Here is a 15,948-nt window from a genome sequence, read left to right as displayed (position 1 = left end):
CCAAACAGAGGCCCCCAAGGCAAGTAGGCAGGGGCCCACCTGGGGTCACCAGGCCAGACCACATGGTCCCCCTGCACGTACCCTGCACTGCCCCTGGAGCTGGGGGAAGCCTGGGACAGAAGGGGAGTGGGCTGGCCCCTGTGGTTGGCATAGACCTGAGAGTAGGCGTGGGTAGGTGGGGTGGGTCCCTCCAGGGTTTGGAGAGAGGACGCTGCGGCTGAGCCAGTGGGGGCCAGGGCAGTGCTGCCCCATGAGGTGCTCTTGGCTTACACTGGGGTCAGTGCTAGGCTACAGGAGGTGGTGTGGACACTGGGCCTGGACAGTAGCGAGTCCATATGGTGCTTTCTGTGGCTGGCCCACGATGGAGTGAGGGCGAGAACAGAACAGAAGCCAAGCCTGAGCACCCGGCCCGGTGGGGGTGGGGGGGCAGCCCTCACCTGTCCAGGTCGGGCATCTTGCCTGCTGTACCCCGGGCCATCCTGAGCTTCAGCTTGCTCCTGCTCAGGAGGGCAGGCAGTGAGAGCCCAGCTCCCTGGGCTGGAAGCTCATGTCCGCTGACCACAGCTCAGTGGTTCAGCTGTTGGTAATGCACGCCTGATGCCTGGGGTCCTGCTGGACTCCTCCCTCAAGACTGCAGCCAGCCCTGTGCCCAGGCTGTGTGGGGTGGGCATCTCCTCGGCTTCTGGGTCAGAGACAGACCCTGGGTTCTAGGTGCTGGCTCTGATCCGGTCACCTGGCTGAGGTTTGCTTTGAGGTTTGTGGGGTTGGCGGCCACTTCCTTCTCTTTCCTGACCAGCAGCCCCTCCATGTCCTCCCCACTCCCTGGGGTCCCCCATCCCGCCCCCCAGAACAGGGTCTTCTTTGGCTGGTCTTGGCCCCTTCCCAGGTGTACTCTGCGTTGTAATAGAGGGTCTCCCCTGCACGTGGCCCAGGGAGACCTGCCTGGCCTTAACTCTGCACCCAGACATGGAGTTTCTTGAGGTCTTGACCGAGGGGCTGAACAGGGTGCTTCTGGTCAGGGGCGGTGGCCGGGAGGTCATCACCATCTACTCCTAAGGCCTGATGACGGTGGGCATGCCAGATGGGGTGAGGACGGTGCCAGCCCAACTCAGACTGACAGATGTCACTCAGGCCACCTGACCTGCTGTACCTGGCTTCCTACAGAAGTTTCTAGAGCCACCACCTGGGCTCCCTCCACACAGAAGACATTCTAGGAAGTACTGAGAGGGGCCGCGAGTGACTGGAGAGCCCCCTGTATCCGTCCAGGGCAGAGCTCCATGTACCCAGCAACCTGGGATTGACCAGTGTCCACTGCCCAGCCTCAGCCAGACTGTGACTTCGCATGTCATTGACACCCAACACAGAACACTTATGGCAAAGCATGCTTGTCCCCTGGGCCAAGGGCAGAATGTCAGTGTGGCCGTGGGGCTCCATGCCTCCCAGTCTCCCATGAACAGCTGGGCCAGTGCACACTGGGCAGGGTGTTGAACAGAGCCTGCGTCCCGGTGGGGTGTGAGTGCCAGCTGCGTCCCTCTGGGGCTCCCCCAGGGGCTTCCCTGCTGAGCTGCGGCTGTGTGGGGGTCCCAGCTGCTCTTCGTAAGCACCCACAGGGCCCTGCCAGTGTGCGCCTGGGCGGCGGGGGCCTGCTGCCCTGAGTGGGGGTGTGCGGGACCTAAGAGCCGGGAATTCTGCACATGGCCCACGTGCAGAGTGGAGTGCCGTCCCACCCCTTGCCCTCTGAAGGAGAAGGCAGCCTCAGCTGGACGAGCCCCCTGCTGGGCGTGGGCCCCGTGCGGTGAGGCAGCAACAGCTGGGCACCCTCACCACCTGCTGCTGGTTCGCACTTTACCTTGGAGCTTTCCGGTTCTGGGTCAGCTGTGTTGGCAGGCTGTGGGCTCACTTGGCCTTCCTGGCCTCACTGCCCGCTTCGTGGGTTATTTATTTATTTAAACACCCTGGGGCCTTTTGGGGGTGACCCCACTGTCCACAGAGCTTGCTTCCTCAGAGGTCCCACACTCAGGCCCTGGGCTGTCTCTGGCTTCCAGGGCTCCCTAGCGAATAAGCCCGTCCACAGAGTCCAGGTCAGGGCAGAGGCACTGTAGGGCACAGGGAGGGTCAGCTCGCCAGTGACCACTGTTCGGCTCATGTCCCACACAGGCAGTGGGCCGCCAGAGCAGAGCCGAAGGCCCCTGCCTCGTCCCAGGAAGGGCCGGGGGACCTGGGCTGCAGCTCTGCCCTGGCTGGCTTTTCCTTTGTGAACCTGCCTTGTCACTGCAGCCATCCAAAATCGACTTCATGGTTTCCTTTTATAGATTCCTTGTCTTTGTCTGATTCTGTTTGTAGAATAAAGTCCTATGAAACCTGAGGTTTGGGAGAATTTCTCATTGAGCAGAGTCCAGCAGCGGGAGGAATGGGCTCACCCTCCCTCCTCTCGGAGGAGGTGGTGGTGGTGGTGGTGGTGCCCAGAATGGGTGAGGGCAGGCGCTAGGAAGGGAGGAGAAGGAGGTGGTGGTGGTGCCCAGAGTGGGTGAGGGCAGGTGCTAGGAAGGGAGGAGAAGGAGGTGGTGGAGGAGTTGGTGATGGTGGAGGTGGTGGTGAAGGTGGTAGAGGTGGTGGAGGATGTGGTGGTGAAGGAGGTTTTGGTGGTGGTGGAGGAAGAGGTTGTGGCGGAGGTGCTGGTGGTGGTGGAGGAGGTAGTGCCCAGGGTGGATGCTAAGATGGCAGGAGGAGGAGGTGGTGGAGGTGGTGGAGGAGGAGGTGGTGGAAGTGGTGAAGGTGATGGAGGTGGTGGTGGAAGAGATGGTGGTAGTGGAGGTGGAAGAGGAGAAGGAGGTGGAGAAGGAGGTGGTGGTGGAGGAGGAGGTGGTGGAAGAGGTGGTGGTGGNGCCGGGGGTGGGGGGGGGGTTCAGAGACGGGAGGAGTGAGCAGCGCTGAGAGCCGGGGGACTGCTATCCCAGGGCCGGGGTGACCGGGGGTTCCGGGCCACTGCTCTGAAGTCCTTTTCCATGGCCAGCCTGGCTCATCAGCTGCTGTCCACTGGGTAGCTCTGGTGAGCCTCTGGCTGTGCTGACCCGGGCACGTCCTCCAGGCCCAGCTGATCCACGACAGGAACACTGCGTCCCGTGCCGCGGCGGCCACCAGGCCCCAGGCCCTGTCGGTGCCCGACAAGGTGCAGATGACCTGGACGAAGGAGAAGCTGATGGCGGACAAGCACAGGAGCAAGGAGGCCAGCACCCCTGGGCTCAAAGACCTCTTCAGCCTGAAGCCGTGAGTGTCGTGAGGCCTTGGGCAGAGCCAGGCCCTGCAGCCCCTGCCCCGCGCGCCCCTCCTGCCCCCCCAGGGCCCGCGGGTCCACAGAGACTCCTCTTGCTGCCTTTCAGCACCGGTGGGTTGGGCGGTGAGGCAGGTCTCGGCCCTGGGGCTGCCCTGCTCTGGTGAAGGCTGCACGCGGCTGCAGCACCTCAGTCGTGCCCGACGTTCCACCAGCTGAGAGCTCCAGCAGGCCTCTGAGCCACCTCTCCCCGCGCTGTGCCAAGAGCCCTGGGCCCGGCCGAGGCCCTTAGGGCTGCAGTGGGACCCGGGGATGCAGATGTGGCTTGGTCCCGTGTCCAGCCATGGCCGGCTGAGCCTACAGTGGTGGAGCTGACGCTCAGGGCCCGGGTTCTCAAGGAGGGCAGAGGGGTTTTACATGCCCCGTGGGGGGCCCCAGAGGGGCCCAGGACAACTTCTGCTGGCTGGGGGTGCAGCCTGGGCGTGGCCAGCAGGGGTTCCGTGGAGTAACGTGCTCTCCGTGTTTTTCTTCCTCTAGAGAATGGGGAAACCTGTAAGTTCACGGCTTTGCCACCGCTTTACGTGGGCCACCTCGGTCCAGTTGCTTGCATGTCTGTGCTCGGCCCCTGTGTGTCCTGTGTAGCCCACTCCTCAGAATGGCCCTGGGCCTGCTGAACGTCATTCCCTGAGTGATCCCTGTGGCAGCCGAGGCTGGTCCTGAGGGAGCACAGGGTGGGCGTGTGCTTGCCACAGCGAGTGACCCTACCCACACCCCAGCCAGACCACCCTCAGGAGCATCCCCCTTCATCTCCAGGGAGGGGGTGTGGGTTGAGTCCCGCTGTGGTCAGGCTTGTGAGGAGCACCAGGGGTCTGAGGGGTGAGCCCACAGCTGGGCTCCAGGCTGCCAGTCCCAGGGGGGCCATCCTGGCAGGACCTGCTGGGGCTGCGGCTCTGTCCCTCCACCCGTCTGCCGGTCCTCATCCCCTCTACAGTGACCTCCTAGGCTGTTGGATTTAAGGCAGGTGGTGCCCAGGGCAGTGTCAAAGCTGGGCACTGGAGAGGGCACCTCAGCCATGCGACTGGAGAGGCCGGGAGGTGGGGCCACTGGGACTGAGGCCAGCAGACGTGTGGGGAGCCCCGGGTTCTGCTGTCTGTGAACCTGAAGGTGCCTCAGATGGCTCAATGAGAAACAGTAGGTGCCGGAACACGTTTGACCCCGGCCCTCCTTGTGCCCACGTGCACACACCTGGGTGCATGCGTGTGTGCACCTGCACACACACACGTGCCAGCACACACAGACACACATGCACACACGAGACTCCTTCCAGTCTTGGGCTTGCCTCTGTGGGAAGGGTGAGGATGCTCTGGAAAGTCAAGGTCAGGCCCCCCTTTGGGTCAGTCTAGATGTGAGGTGTACTGACGTCTCACTGCATCTCTGGAGCACACTTTGTGTGCACGCTCATGTGTACCCATGTGCACACCTCTGTGTCATGCTGGTGTAAGAGCGTGCTGGTGTACGCGAGTGTGCATACGTGTGCCTGCTGGCGTGGACCTGGCCTCATCTCCTCTGCCCCTGGCCACCCTGTCCTGCCCCTGTGGCTCCCAGCTGGAGATACAGTCTGGAGAGCCACCAGGTGCAGATGTCCTGTTGGGGGTCTGCAGTCACTGGGAGCAGAGGCCTCTCCTGTCCTCTGACTTCCACAGGCCACCTCCTGGGAACCCAGCCTGGCCTCTGAGGCTGAGGAAGTCCTGTGACGCACGCCCTGCCCTTCTGGAGTCCCCCTGCCCACACAGTGACTGCCCCCAGGGTGCCATGGGGAGACCGGCTGTGACCGGGCCAGGTTCCAGGGGGAGGGGCCTGCTGCCTTCTTTCCTCCAGGTGGGTGGTGGGTGTAAGCAGATGTATTTGGCTTGAGGCTTGTATTTGGTCGAGCTGATCAGAGGGTGCTAGCACAGGACATCACGGGGCCTTTCCCTGACCTCCTGGTGGCCTCTGCCTGGCTGTCTATGTCTGGGGCACAAGTGACCTCTGCACAAGGCTGTGGAGGACACCGGGTGGGCAGACTAGCGGAGACTTGCACAGGTCCTACCCCATGACAGGGTCAGCACGTCGGCTGGGTCTTCTAGCCCAGACACAAACACCGCGGCGGGAGTCCTCTGTGGAAGGGCTTCTCCACGTGGCTTCTGGGAGTGCCAGTTCTGCAGCTAGCTGACCCAGGCTACCTAGAGAAGGGACTGTGGCCTCCTGGTTGAGGGTGGGCAAACAAAGACGTGAGGCCTGTGTTCTCTGGGTGCCTACGTGTGCCTGTGCCAGTCTACAGTGCCCCAGAGTTACGTGGTCACCCCTGGGCCTGGCCACCAGGGACGCTGAGGAACGCAGCACCAGCACTCAGTGGGAATGCACTGCGGGCAGACCCAGGCCTGCACCACCAAGGCCGGAAGCCCTGTCCACCATCCGCCAAGGTGCAGCATTGCCCAGGGGCTGAGGCCGGGGCTGGAGGGGCCCAGGTGTGGCTGCAGGTTCTCTGCTGAGCCCGTCCACATGGCAGGGGCCTACGAGTAGCCGCCCTGCAGTGGCTGCTTGTCAGCTGGGGCACTGTGGGCGCTTCCCTCCTGAGCACTGGCCCTGCCCGGAACCAGAGCCTCTGCTCCGTTTGGACCCGCTCAGCCAGGGGTTTCAGCAGGGTCGTGTCAGAGCCCCGAGAGGCGCAGGCCCGTGGCCCATTCCCAAGCCTGTAGGACAGCCGCTCCCTCGCACCTGCTTCCTCCTGCAAGCTCTGCTTTGTGGATGTCCTGTGCTTCTGTAGTCACCAGCCGCTGCGTAGACTAGAGGCCTGGTGGTAGTGGCGTTCAGTCTAGAATGCCAGCAGGTGCTTCCTGCTGCTCCAGAGCCGCCCTGCCTGCCACCAAGCGCTTCTCCTAGGGGCCTGCCCCCCGAGACCCCTTGGGCCACAATCCTCCTGGCCCGGCCCTGCCTAGCACCAGGAGCCAGGGGTGGGTCAGCCAGGCTGAAGGCCTCCTGCCCACTGCTGCCGCCCCTCCCGCAGGGACCAGTCCAACGTCAGGAGGATGCACACGGCCGTGAAGCTCAATGGGGTCGTCCTCAACAAGTCCCAGGACGCCCAGCTGGTCCTGCTGAACATGCCAGGGCCCCCAAAAAACCGGCAGGGGGATGAGAACTGTATCCTTTCCTGTGATGTTGCCTGCAGGGACGTGGGCACCGTGGGGGCTGTCCAGTGGTTTCTGAGTTAGGGGCTGTGGCTGGGCTTTGTGCTGCCTCTTGTCCAAACAGAGGCCCCCAAGGCAAGTAGGCAGGGGCCCACCTGGGGTCACCAGGCCAGACCACATGGTCCCCCTGCACGTACCCTGCACTGCCCCTGGAGCTGGGGGAAGCCTGGGACAGAAGGGGAGTGGGCTGGCCCCTGTGGTTGGCATAGACCTGAGAGTAGGCGTGGGTAGGTGGGGTGGGTCCCTCCAGGGTTTGGAGAGAGGACGCTGCGGCTGAGCCAGTGGGGGCCAGGGCAGTGCTGCCCCATGAGGTGCTCTTGGCTTACACTGGGGTCAGTGCTAGGCTGGGAGGAGGAGGAGGTGGTGGAGGTGGTGGTGGTGGTGGTGCTCATGCCGCTGGACCACGGGCACCATGTAGCCCTCGGCCCCCGGCACGGCTGGAAGGTCCCGCAAGGCCTCGTGCTCCACCACAGGCTGGCCGTGTGGGGCCTTGAGTGGCGAGGGGCCTTCCCTGCCCTTCTGCCGGTATCGCTTGTGGCCGTAGGGCTGTGGTGGGGGCTGTGGAGGGGGCTGTGGGAGGTGGTGGCCGTCCTGAGGGGCCTGGGGGGCCGAGGCAGCCGGCAGGTAGTAGCCAAGGGCCTTCCCCGGCTTGCTGCTGCCTGCCAGCCCCAGTGGCTTCCCTGGGCCCTTGGGGGACCTGAGGAACTGCTTCTCCTGCCCCTTCAGCCGGGGCTGTATGTCCAGGGCCCTCACAGTGGGCTCGGGAACTGGCATGGCATGCTCGGCCAGCATCTGGGACCTGCGGTGATGGGCAGCATGGGTGTCCGGCTCCTGGGAGCGGGACCTGCTCTGGAGATAGGCGGCCCTGCCCTGCTGCTCCTGCCTTGCCTGCTCCGGCAGCCCTACAGACAGGGGACAGAGGATGGGCCCATGCGGGGCCCAGAACCGGGGTCAGTCCTGTCTCCTCTTCCTGGAAGTGACATGTGCTCAAGGTCCACAGGGGGAGGCCTCACCAGGGGCTCCCATCCAAGGCCAGCCTGGTGGCCAGGTCAGAGGTCAGACAGGCACAGGCCCTGAAGCCCAGCCCTGGACTTCTACTGGGAGTCAGTTCCCAGAGTCAGGGTGTCAGGGGACCCAGGTCACCCCTAGGACAGGGCCCAAGCACCATGGCAACCTACTGAATGCCACAAAGGGTGCTACTAGTCAGAAGGAACCAGTGGTGGGCAGGCCTGCTTCTGTCCACTCTGTGGGCTGCCCAATGCTTCTGAGGGAGCTGGTAATTCTGCCATGGACCCCCCGAGGTCTGGCCTCTCCAGGGCTGGGTACATCATGCACACCTGGACAGGCACGGCCTTGCTCCAGGCACTGGCTGGTGCAGAGGAGTGGGCCAGGTCCTCTGAGTGGGTGGGGCACCCTTGGCCCCAACCATGTGGGGGTTCCAGAGCCCTCCGCTTGGCTAGCACCTTCGTGGAGGCATACCTGGGGCCAGGTGGTGTAGGGTCTTCTGTTACCTACCTGGGCCAAATTTAGAGGTGTAGTTCTCGATCCCAGCCAGGTCCAGGTAGTGGTTTCTGCGCTCGGTGTTCTCATCCACGCAGTAGGGCCCCCGCACAGAGCAGGGCTGGGGCTCGACGCTGGGCCTCCTGCAGGGGCAGAAAGGAGGGGCCTGACCAGGCGCCCCTGGCCAGACCCTCACTCCTTTGATGAGGGGGCATCAGTAGAGGCAGCAAGGCCCCGGGGTGCTCTGACCAGTACCCATGGCCTGGGGCAGCCTGAGGAAGGTTGGGCACCATCCTGAGGAACAAGGTCCATAGTCCATAATGGTGGTGGTGGTGATGGAGGAACAAGGTCCATAGTCCTATGGATCCAGGATGTCACCTGCCATATCCTCAGAGAGCCTCGGGAAGTGACACTGGGGTGTTTTCTGGTCACCTGTTTATGGCCACTGACACCTCCCAAACTGGCCAGTGGAACCCAAGATGTGCAGTGACCCAGGCTAGGGGTGCCGGCCCACCTAGCACCTGCCACCAGAGCCTTGCCTGTCACTCAGGCTGGGTGCTCAGCCCGGCCTCCACCCAGGGCCTTCCCAGGGCAGCTGCAGAAGTGGCCACTCACCCGACGTGGGCAGACAGCCGCTTTTCCGCAACCCGGGCATCCTCTGCAAGCTCGCTCTCCATCTGGCTGCGATTGGGCTCCCGGTCTGCAAGAGGGGTGGGCGCTCTCCAGCTTGGCTCAGGCACTACTCATTGCTGGCCCTGCACCCATCCATTCTGTCCACCGTGAGTCCCCGGCCCCACTCGCCCCTCCACTAGGGTGCCACTCACTGGGCACATCCCCTCAGCAGGGCAGCCTCGCATTTACTGGCCTAGCAGTCTGGAACCCCGCAGGGGCAGGGGGCAGGGGGCCACTGTGGAAGCTGGGGACAGAGCACGGCTGAGGAGCCGGGTAGTGAGAAATGCATGGGGTCAGGGGTCGTGCACTGCGCTGGGTGGCGGGGGTGAGGGGGCGAGAGCCAACAGAGAGTGTGGGCAGGGCCCAGGCATAGGGCCGGGTGACCAGCCCCTGAAACCAGGCCTGGGCAGTGCCGTGGGGACGGGGCTATCTAAGCAAGGGCAGCTTCTTGGCCCAGGGCCCCACCCTGGTTGGTGGGAGGACACTCCTTCCTCTTGCTAGAGGGCTCAGGGCTGACGGTCAGCTTCACTCGGAGGGTCTTGCTCCTGCCTGAGGAGTGGTTGATGGAGGCGTCGACGACGTCATAAATGGTATGCATCAAGCTGGACATGTCCTGGGAGGGCACAGCTGACCTGAGAGGAGACACTGCGCACCCTTGCTGCTAAACACCCCCACCCCTGCTGCCCTGGCACCCATGCGCCATGCACTCCAAATCCCAGGCCAGAGAACGTCTTAGATTAGCCCAGAGGGTGCCTTCCATGGCTGGACGGTCACCCCGTTACCCCTGGAGTCACAGCTCTCTGCCAAAGGGCTCAGCAGACAGACGGACAGTTCCACTTTCACTCAGGCATGCTTATCTCAGCATGTTCCTGTCCCCTGTCCCCTGCTTCACTTCAAGAGGCCTCTGGGTCCCAGACTCACAGCTCAGCCAGGTAGGGGTCACTCCTGGGACCTGGCTGCCCTGCAGGGTTGCTGGCCCAGGCTTGGCCAAGGGCATCCCAGCTGCAGACACAGACCACACCAGGCTGGGCGGGGAAATGTCAGCAGGCAGCCCTGGGTTACAGGACGCCCACTCTAGCCAGCCAGGACCGCCAGTGGGCCCCTCCTGTCTGCCTCCCACCTCCCCACAGCAACAGGCCCACCCTCTCCTACTTCAGCTGGAGCTGCCTCCCCATCTCGGGGGCTGGGTGTCTCTGTCTGTCCATCTGCCTACTGGACCAGCCTGATTCCAGATGCCACAGGCCACACCCAAGCACCCTCTGGTGGACAGCTGACATGCACAGGCACGGTACCTCCCTGGTGACCTTCCCACTGTTGTCAAAGTCATACAGCGTGAATGTCCACTCCTGGCGGTCATCCTCCTCCACCGAGACATCACACTGAAGGGCCTGCTGGTAGCACGCAGGGATAGGGCACAGGAAATACTGTTGTCATCCCCCACAACCCTGGGTCTTCTATAGGCCCTGTCACACCAGGGGGCCTGTGACTCCAAGGGACACTTCCAAGGGGTCTTCCATTTCTGGTGTGCGGCCAGGAGACTCGTCCTTGCCTGCTCCAGCCCTCCAAGCGGACCTGGCACCGTGCTCAATCTCCCACTATGGCCTGTGCCTGCTCGAGTGCCCAGCATCTCCCAGCATGAGGAGGCCCTGCCCACTGCCAAGTGCCAGCCCCAGAAATTGACTGTAAACCAGGTGGCCGGCTCCTCCCCAGGCCCCACAAGGAGGCAGGACCTGTCCCCAGCCCTCGCTGTACTTCCCCTGGGGTCTGGGCACCATGCGGAGACCTCTCCACTTCTGCCTCATTGGCCAGGCCGGGCCGAGCTCACCGAGACAGCTGTGCTGAGGGCCCAGAGCCAGCACACTCACGAGTTTTGCTCCTGGGGGCCTATGCTGGATGACAGGAAGGCTAGCTGGAAGGCCCAGGGCCACCCACCTGGGACCTCCACTGCCCACCCCGGGCCCTGGGACGCTCTGTGTGGAGTGGGGCAAAGGCCTACGTCAATGTTCAGGCGCTTCCTGCCCAGGCCTCGCGAGCCCTCACGGTTTGCGGCTCTCTCCCCTTCGTCCATGCTGAAGAGCTGTCCTGGGCCCCTGTGGCCCTCGGCCTTCTCGGGGGGTAGCGCCACTGCGGGGAACAAGAAGGGGTGAGGGAGGTGCCCTGCCCAGGTAGGTGATTTGGTGACAGAGGGGACAATGGAGGATGGGGCCTGGCCAGGGAGAGCTGTTGCTGCCCTCCGCTACCTCCCCCAGCCACGGACCCCTCCCACGTGGGCCTGTGCTGAAAGTCCGCCTTTGGAATCAGGGGCACCAAGAGACCAGCAGGGAGGCCTCTCCAGAGTCAGCTGCAGCCAGGTGTCCTGCCTCGCCGACCTCCCACAGTGGCTCCCGGGGAGCAGGCTGTCCTCTGGGGGCTAGGGGGCTGCCGACATTGCACAGAGGGTTGTGGGAAGGGTCCCTGCTCGTGGGGCCTCCAGCATGGCCCCGTGTGGTCAGACCTCCCTCCCCCCATGCACGGTCCAGTTTCCCGACAGCCCTCAACCCCAGGACCCATAGGTGAGGCTGCCTGCAGGCTGTCTGTTGAGCAGACCCCTCTCCCAGCCTCTGCTTGTGGATGGTGAGGTGCCTTGGTCCTACGGCTCGTTATTCTCTGGCTCTCACAAGCCGTGTCGCCAGGTTAGGGCCCCAGGCCGCTCGGGCAGCACTCTCCCAGCTGTGAGCTGGGAAGGTGCCCAGAACCTGAGTTTCCAACAGGGGGTGGGGGGTCCTGGAGCCCCTGGTCTTAGCAGCCGTAGAAAGGTGGCCCTGCACCCTGCACCTGATAGGCAGGTGGCCTGTGGAGACTGTCCTCTGTAGGAGGACTGTCCCCCACCAGAGATGCACCCTGGCAAGGACTCTTCTGGTATGTGCTGGGCACCTAGGCCCACTCCACAGTGGCCCCCATGCCCACCTGGGGCTCACAGTCCCAGTCATGGTCTGTGGAGCCCCCTGCCCCAGCCCCCCAGAGCTGTCCCCGTGGAGCCTGTGCCCACAGACAGGGTGCAGAGCTCCAGACATGGAGCAACAGCACTCGGGGCCACAGGCTGGACCACGTGTGATGGCCAGATGCAAGCTGCCTGTCCAGTGAGGATCCTGGTGGGGGGGGGCAGTGTGGCCACGAGGCTGCTGCCACACTTATGCTGGTAGGTGTCAGGCCACCTCAGGACACTGGCCTTCAATGGGGTGCTGTGAGCTCTGGGAGGGGACGTCAGGACTGTACTCACCTTCTAGGGGCACCTGGTCCTCCCGGAAAGGCCCATCCTTGGGGTCCCCACTGGGAAGCTCCTGCAGGAAGCAGAATAGCAAGTGACCATGAGGCTCAGCTGGGCAGACAGAAGGACATGAGCACAAGGTCTGCGCGGCAGGACCAGAAGGACCCGGGCCTCAGGCTTCCTGGGCTCTCCTGGTCTCTGAGTCAGGAACACCAGCCCCTCCACACCCCAGCATGACTGGCAGAGGTCCCTGCGCGTCAGCTCTGACCCAAGTTCCACCTGGGTGTTTCCAGGACCAGGACCCGGCTACTGTTCAAAGCAAGAGTCTGGATGGCCCTAGAGCCCAGCCCACCATGCTGACCGCTGAATACAAGAAGCCAGAGGTACAAAGGTGCCACCAGGCCCCCTGCCAGAGCCTGAGAGCCTTCTGTAGGGTGAGGCTGAGACGCAGGGCACAGCCCATGGCAGGAGACACCCCTCCACCAACCGCCAACCTCAAGTCCAGTTATGGGAAAATGGGGAGACTTCAGACACATCCAAGTCCGTCTTAGCCAAGAAACTCTGCAGAACAGAGCAGAAAGGAAACAAATCGTGCTCAGAGAGCTGGGGCAAAGGCCGTGGGGGTTGTCAGGCAGAGTCCCCACCCCGCGCTTGCAGGCCCCCAGCCCTGGAAGCATCCAGAAGGCCCAGGAGCCGCTGGACATTTCTGTTTCTTACTCTAGGTGGATGCAAAGCCTTGGGGGCCCCTGAGCAGACCCAGGGCTGAGCAAAGACCCCCACCTACCCACCAAATGGAATCTGTCCCTGGAGGTGACGCAGGGCCAGAGCATGGTTTTGTTTGTAGCTGGAGACAGGAGAGTGACGCGGCAACCCTGGTTTCATTTCATCCAAAGCCTCTGAGGCCCACAGGTGTGTCCTGGCACAGCTTCATCTGCCCACAGTGACCAGGAGCCAGGCCCTGAGCGTTCCCTGGGCCCACACCCTTCCCATTCCTCATCTCCCAGGACCTGGGGACACCTGCCCGACCTGCCAACCTCCTGCCAGGCCACCTAGCACCACCTCCATGGCTCATGCCCACCCCTGGGACACAGCGGAGGTGGGCCTCCCTCAGCCCTAGAGCACGGGGTGCAGTTAAAGCTGCACCTAGTGGGAGGGTCGGGGGGCACCCTGCCCTGGCCTGTCCTGCTGAGGCTCAGCAAGAAACAGAAGAGGACAGCCGTGAAAAGCCGGATGGTTCTACGCCAGGGCACAGGTCCCCGTCCCACTGGGGCTTGGAAGAGGCGCCTGAGCACCAGGAGCAGCACCAGGCCCTCGGGCCCCTGGACAGACACGGCTTCGTGAGGCTGCAGGGTCCGGGGAAGGAGGGCCTCCGTGGGGAGAGGGGCAACCTGCACGTCCCGCCAAGCCCACGGGAGCCTGTCATCTCCTGCCTCCCGGCACTTCAGAGCCAGCAGGAAGAGCTCCCGTCTGCGTTGGGGCACCACTCGAGAGCTCGCCTTAGAAGGCACCACCTCCCTTGCTCACCGAGCAGCCCACAGGCACAGACCTGCTCCGGCCCGTGAAGCCCGTTCACTACTCACTAACCGTGCGCCGTCCACTTGAGCCCAGAGGAGTTCTGACCCGCAGGACAGGGATGAGCTCTGCCCCAGGTGGACATGAAGATGAAACCTATTAACTTGTAGACGTTTGCTGCAAACGGAATCCGCCTGTGGAGATGCAGTCACAGGCTCCTGGTGCTGCCTGGAGCTCGGCCTGGGCCTCTGCAGGCTGCTCGTCCTCCTGGAGGGACCAGTGCCCAGCACTGGGGCCCCACCCCAGGTTATAAGTTTGGGTGCTGCGAGTCCACTGCCCACGAAGCACGGGTACGAGGCTGGCTGACACCAGGCGTGGCGAAGGCTGGAGGGCAGGGCCCAGCTGGGAGCCTCAGGAGGCGGCGGACCTAAGGGGCGGGCCCCGTGGGGGTCTGAGGCCACTGGGAACATGCCCTGGGAGGGCAGAGGGACCCTGGCCGTGAGGTGACCAGTTTGCTGCCACAGGCCAGAGCAATGGGGCCCACCAATCGCGGGCTGAGACCTTAAAACTCAGAGACAAAATGAACTTGGCGTCTCTTCAAGCTGCTTCTCAGGACTGGCAAGATGACTGGCGCACTGGGGGCCGCTCTCTTCAAGGCTGGCGTGTGGGAGGGCGGGTGCCCAGGCGCCCAGGGGGCCTCTCCTGGGGCACTTGCTCCCGCCCTCAGAAGGCCCTGCAGGACTGGGCTCTGAGACAGGGTGGGGCCTGCAGGGTGGTGAGGCTGACGTGCCACTGTCCCCTCCCACCTCCTCTGGGGCTCAGCCCCCTCCCCGAGCAGCTAGAGGGCTGGGATCTTGCTGGTCTCTCGATGTCCCAGCGTGCTGTGGACCGAGGAGAGTGAGCACGGAGACCATGGCCTAGGAGGAGACGACCATGAACCAGCCCTTCTCTTCCTCACTGACAGCTGTCCACCACCGGCCAGACGGCAGCAGCTCCCAGGGAAGGGTCAGGAGCCAAGGATGGTTCCTGGAGGAGACCAAAGGGTGAGTGGACAGGCCGGGGCTGGATCCCAGGCCTCTGCGACCCTGAAGAAGCCCATTACCACTCCGGGTGTCCTGTGGGCAGTTAAAAGAGCTGATGTTCAAGGGCACATTCCACTTCCTATCTCCCTAACAACTTGAACACCTGCTTTCAGCATTAGGGCCAGAGAATAAGGTGGACAGGCAACGTGAACCTAAAAGACAGAAGGGCTGGGTGGAGCTCAGTGGGAAAGTACGTGCGGAGCCAACCCGAGGCCCTGCCCCTAGCTCCAGGCACGTGTGCATACACTGACACACTTACCAAGAAGAGTCTGCGCAGGCCTGGGTTGGCCTTCTGGAGACATCCCCTCTACAACCAACAGAGGCTACAATGACCAACCGACTTACCATAAACAAGCAAGGCTACAGTAACCAACCAGGGTTACCAAGACCAGGCAAGGCTACCAAGACCAGGCAAGGCTACCACGACCAGCCAAGGCTACAGTAACCAACGAAGACTACAGTAACCAACCAAGGCTACAGTAACCAGCCAAGGCTACAGTAACCAGCCAAGGCTACAGTAACCAATCAAGGCTACAATAACAAACCAAGGCTACCATAACCAACCAAGGCTACAGTAACCAACCAGGGTTACCAAGACCAGGCAAGGCTACCAAGACCAGGCAAGGCTACCACGACCAGCCAAGGGTACAGTAACCAACGAAGACTACAGTAACCAACCAAGGCTACCAAGACCAGGCAAGGCTACAGTAACCAACCAAGGCTACAGTAACCAATCAAGGCTACAATAACAAACCAAGGCTACCATGACCAACCAAGGCTACAGTAACCAACCAAGGCTACCATGACCAACCAAGGCTCCAGTAACCAACCAAGGCTACCATGACCAACCAAGGCTACAGTAACCAGCCAAGGCTACAGTAACCAACCAAGGCTACAGTAACCAGCCAAGGCTACAGGAAGCAATGCAGGGCACAGCAGCTAGCATCCCACCCTAGCAGTGTCACTGGAGAGTATGTGCACACAACCACTCAGGATACCCAACATCTTGGAGTTAAATGCAGACGATCTGAGCAGCTGAGGGGATCAAAGGGGAAGATGTGCCCTGTGGCAGAGTCACTCTGCTCTCTGTGACTAGTGATTTAAGTTACATATGTCCTGCTGACATGAAATTGCCCTCTAATTTACATCACATAGCTTAAATAAGGGTCAAGAGCTTTAATTGCTATAAAACCTGTCCAGAGACATTAGGGAGATGTAGGTCCCTTTTGAGAGACTTTCTGAACAGTGAAATTGTTGATACTCGCGTCCTCAGACAAGGCTGGGCAGAGCAGATGTCAAGAAAAGGTGTGCAAAACAGCAGTCCTCAGGCTGTGCCTGCCCTAGTGACTCCATGGTGTGTAGAACAGCAGTCCTCAGGCTGAGCCTGCCCTGAGTGACTCCATGGTGTGTAGAACAGCAGTCCTCAGGCTGTGCCTG

At 62.5% G+C, this 15,948-nt stretch overlaps 2 protein-coding genes across 4 annotated transcripts in view; one reads left to right on the top strand and one right to left on the bottom strand.

The window, feature by feature from the left end:
- LOC107146302 (solute carrier family 12 member 7) overlaps positions 1-6,522 on the top strand; it is a 35,765-nt gene extending 29,243 nt beyond the window's left edge. The window contains exons 22-25 of one of the 3 annotated variants that reach the window (XM_048813959.1): positions 3,089-3,267; positions 3,809-3,823; positions 4,975-5,149; positions 6,318-6,489. In XM_048813959.1, coding sequence (XP_048669916.1) covers positions 3,089-3,267; positions 3,809-3,823; positions 4,975-5,149; positions 6,318-6,446 — 498 coding nt within the window. In that variant the 3' untranslated portion in view covers positions 6,447-6,489. Of the gene's footprint in view, positions 1-3,088; positions 3,268-3,808; positions 3,824-4,974; positions 5,150-6,317 lie in introns of all 3 variants that reach the window. The other 2 variants (XM_048813960.1, XM_048813961.1) reach the window with 2 other exon arrangements.
- Positions 6,523-6,819: 297 nt separating this feature from the next.
- The window catches only part of Nkd2 (NKD inhibitor of WNT signaling pathway 2), a 22,499-nt gene continuing 13,370 nt past the window's right edge, over positions 6,820-15,948 (bottom strand). The window contains exons 3-9 of the mRNA XM_048814192.1: positions 11,930-11,990; positions 10,667-10,794; positions 9,963-10,058; positions 9,136-9,283; positions 8,614-8,698; positions 8,014-8,141; positions 6,820-7,400 (exon numbers count right to left, since the gene is read on the bottom strand). Of these exons, the coding sequence (XP_048670149.1) occupies positions 6,838-7,400; positions 8,014-8,141; positions 8,614-8,698; positions 9,136-9,283; positions 9,963-10,058; positions 10,667-10,794; positions 11,930-11,990 (1,209 nt within the window). The 3' untranslated portion in view covers positions 6,820-6,837. The remainder of the gene's footprint in view (positions 7,401-8,013; positions 8,142-8,613; positions 8,699-9,135; positions 9,284-9,962; positions 10,059-10,666; positions 10,795-11,929; positions 11,991-15,948) is intronic.

The sequence above is a fragment of the Marmota marmota genome, unplaced genomic scaffold (genome assembly GCF_001458135.2).
Source record: "Marmota marmota marmota unplaced genomic scaffold, marMar, whole genome shotgun sequence".
In the NCBI taxonomy this organism is placed as follows: domain Eukaryota; kingdom Metazoa; phylum Chordata; class Mammalia; order Rodentia; family Sciuridae; genus Marmota; species Marmota marmota.
Note: the sequence above shows the minus strand (reverse complement) of the source record. Positions and strands in the feature narration are given on the sequence as shown.